The sequence below is a fragment of the Limulus polyphemus genome, unplaced genomic scaffold (assembly GCF_000517525.1).
Source record: "Limulus polyphemus unplaced genomic scaffold, Limulus_polyphemus-2.1.2 Scaffold386, whole genome shotgun sequence".
In the NCBI taxonomy this organism is placed as follows: Eukaryota; Metazoa; Arthropoda; class Merostomata; order Xiphosura; family Limulidae; genus Limulus; species Limulus polyphemus.
Window position 1 is genome coordinate 208,725 of NW_013665996.1, and position 2,016 is coordinate 210,740.

General features: G+C 31.3%; 1 protein-coding gene across 1 annotated transcript in view; it reads left to right on the top strand.

The window, feature by feature from the left end:
• The window catches only part of LOC106457882, a 137,376-nt gene that overhangs the window by 41,804 nt on the left and 93,556 nt on the right, over positions 1-2,016 (top strand). Inside the window, exon 5 of the mRNA XM_022383950.1 lies at positions 1,690-1,819. Coding sequence (XP_022239658.1) covers positions 1,690-1,819 — 130 coding nt within the window. The remainder of the gene's footprint in view (positions 1-1,689; positions 1,820-2,016) is intronic.

Here is a 2,016-nt window from a genome sequence, read left to right on the forward strand (position 1 = left end):
AGTATTTTTAACTTTTACACACACACACACACACACACACACACACACACACACACACACACACACACACACACACATAATTTTAATAATGATTATATGGGAACAATCAAATTTCTCGTGTCTCTTCTCAACGGACGTTGCCTACCACTGACATTGTGTACTATTTTTACAAGCTCATCCATATTAATCAGAATGTATTCAGTGAATCTTTTTCAGTGCTGTGAACTTGTCATGCATGACTATACGTTTGTGAACCTTGTTACAAATCTGTGTTACACTTATACCTTAAACTTATAGTTCAACTTAGCAGTGTATTCAGTTGGAGTAAAAACAAAATTGTGATGAGAGTGTAATAACAAAACATGATGATTGTGATTAACAGTTTTATTTTTGTGATGAGGGTATAATAACAAAACATGATGATTGTGGTTAACAGTTTTATTTCTGTGATGAGGGTATAATAACATGATGATTGTGATTAACAGTTTTATTTCTGTGATGAGGGTATAATAACATGATGATTGTGATTAACAGTTTTATTTCTGTGATGAGGGTATAATAACAAAACATGATGATTGTGATTAACAGTTTTATTTTTGTGATGAGGGTATAATAACAAAACATGATGATTGTGATTAATAGTTTTATTTCTGTGATGAGGGTATAATAACAAAACACGATGATTGTGATTAACAGTTTTATTTCTGTGATGAGGGGGTAATAACAAAACATGATGATTCTGATTAATAGTTTTATTTCTGTAATAAGTTGTCATAAAACTTGTTTCAAGAAATGAGCTTAACAAACTTCAATTATCGTTTTGCAACTTAAAAAAATTACGCATATTTTCATGTGATTTTAACGTGTATGAATTTTTTGCACATATTTTTATTTTACAAAATTATAAAAATACGAAAATGATTTACGTTGTTATAACAATAGGTCAAAAGTTATTAAAATTTATCAAGAATTCTCAGTTGTGTTTATAAAACTGAGTTAACTAACATGTCAGTCAAGAGGTACGAATTAAACCCCTCCATATGTTTAGTGCATTTTGAGAGCCCCATTAGCAATATATAACGTACAATAGAAGAGTCCTAAAATCCCAAAAATAACTTAAGAGGGTAAAAATGGGGCAGTGTTAAAACAACAACAACAACAAAAAAAAAACGACACGACGTTTCGCTCTGTTTGATAAATGTTACGGAAAGCAGGGAGAAATGTCGTGCTGCTACTGTTATATATATATATATCCCTGTCCCATTTTGATCGTTGTAATGTATAGATATTTAAGGGATTATTTTGAGATGCTTCTGAATTTCATATCTACGAATTAACTTTACCAATGTCATAATTGGTTGAGGCACTACACTAAATGAACAAATTAAAAATAATTTCTGTAGATATAGAAATAAAAACTAATGAAAACTGTTATTACATAAAAAATGTTCATTCTTAGTGTTTAAAGCTCTTCATTTGTGCCCTATGTAAATTTTTTGCAGGTTCGTTCCCTTGGATAAGGTATCTTTTGATAGACAAATCAATTCATTCGACAAGCTACTCATTTCTAAGAAGGCACTTATTCAAAGTTGGAAAGTCTTTACGTGTTTAGTTACCTTTTGTAAGCTTATAAAATACTTGTGAATATATAGGAATGATACATAACAGTACTGTTTATCTCATCAACAGGTTACTACAATGCTCGTGCCTTACCTAGTGCTGGTCCCCTTCCGTTTCTTCAGTCACTTATTTGCAATGTTGACAATGACTGCCTTAATCACTCGTCTTATGAAGAGATTCCAAGCTACCCACAAGCGAGGTAAAAACATTTGATATGCTTACAGAGACACACACACACACACACACACACACACACACACACACACACACACACACACACAACAAACAACAACAAACAAACGATAAACATCTAATCTTATATTAGTTTATTATTGTCGTACTTACTTAGTAAGTATTATTAGTTGACGTAGTAGTTAGTTGGTTACGTTTAGTTAA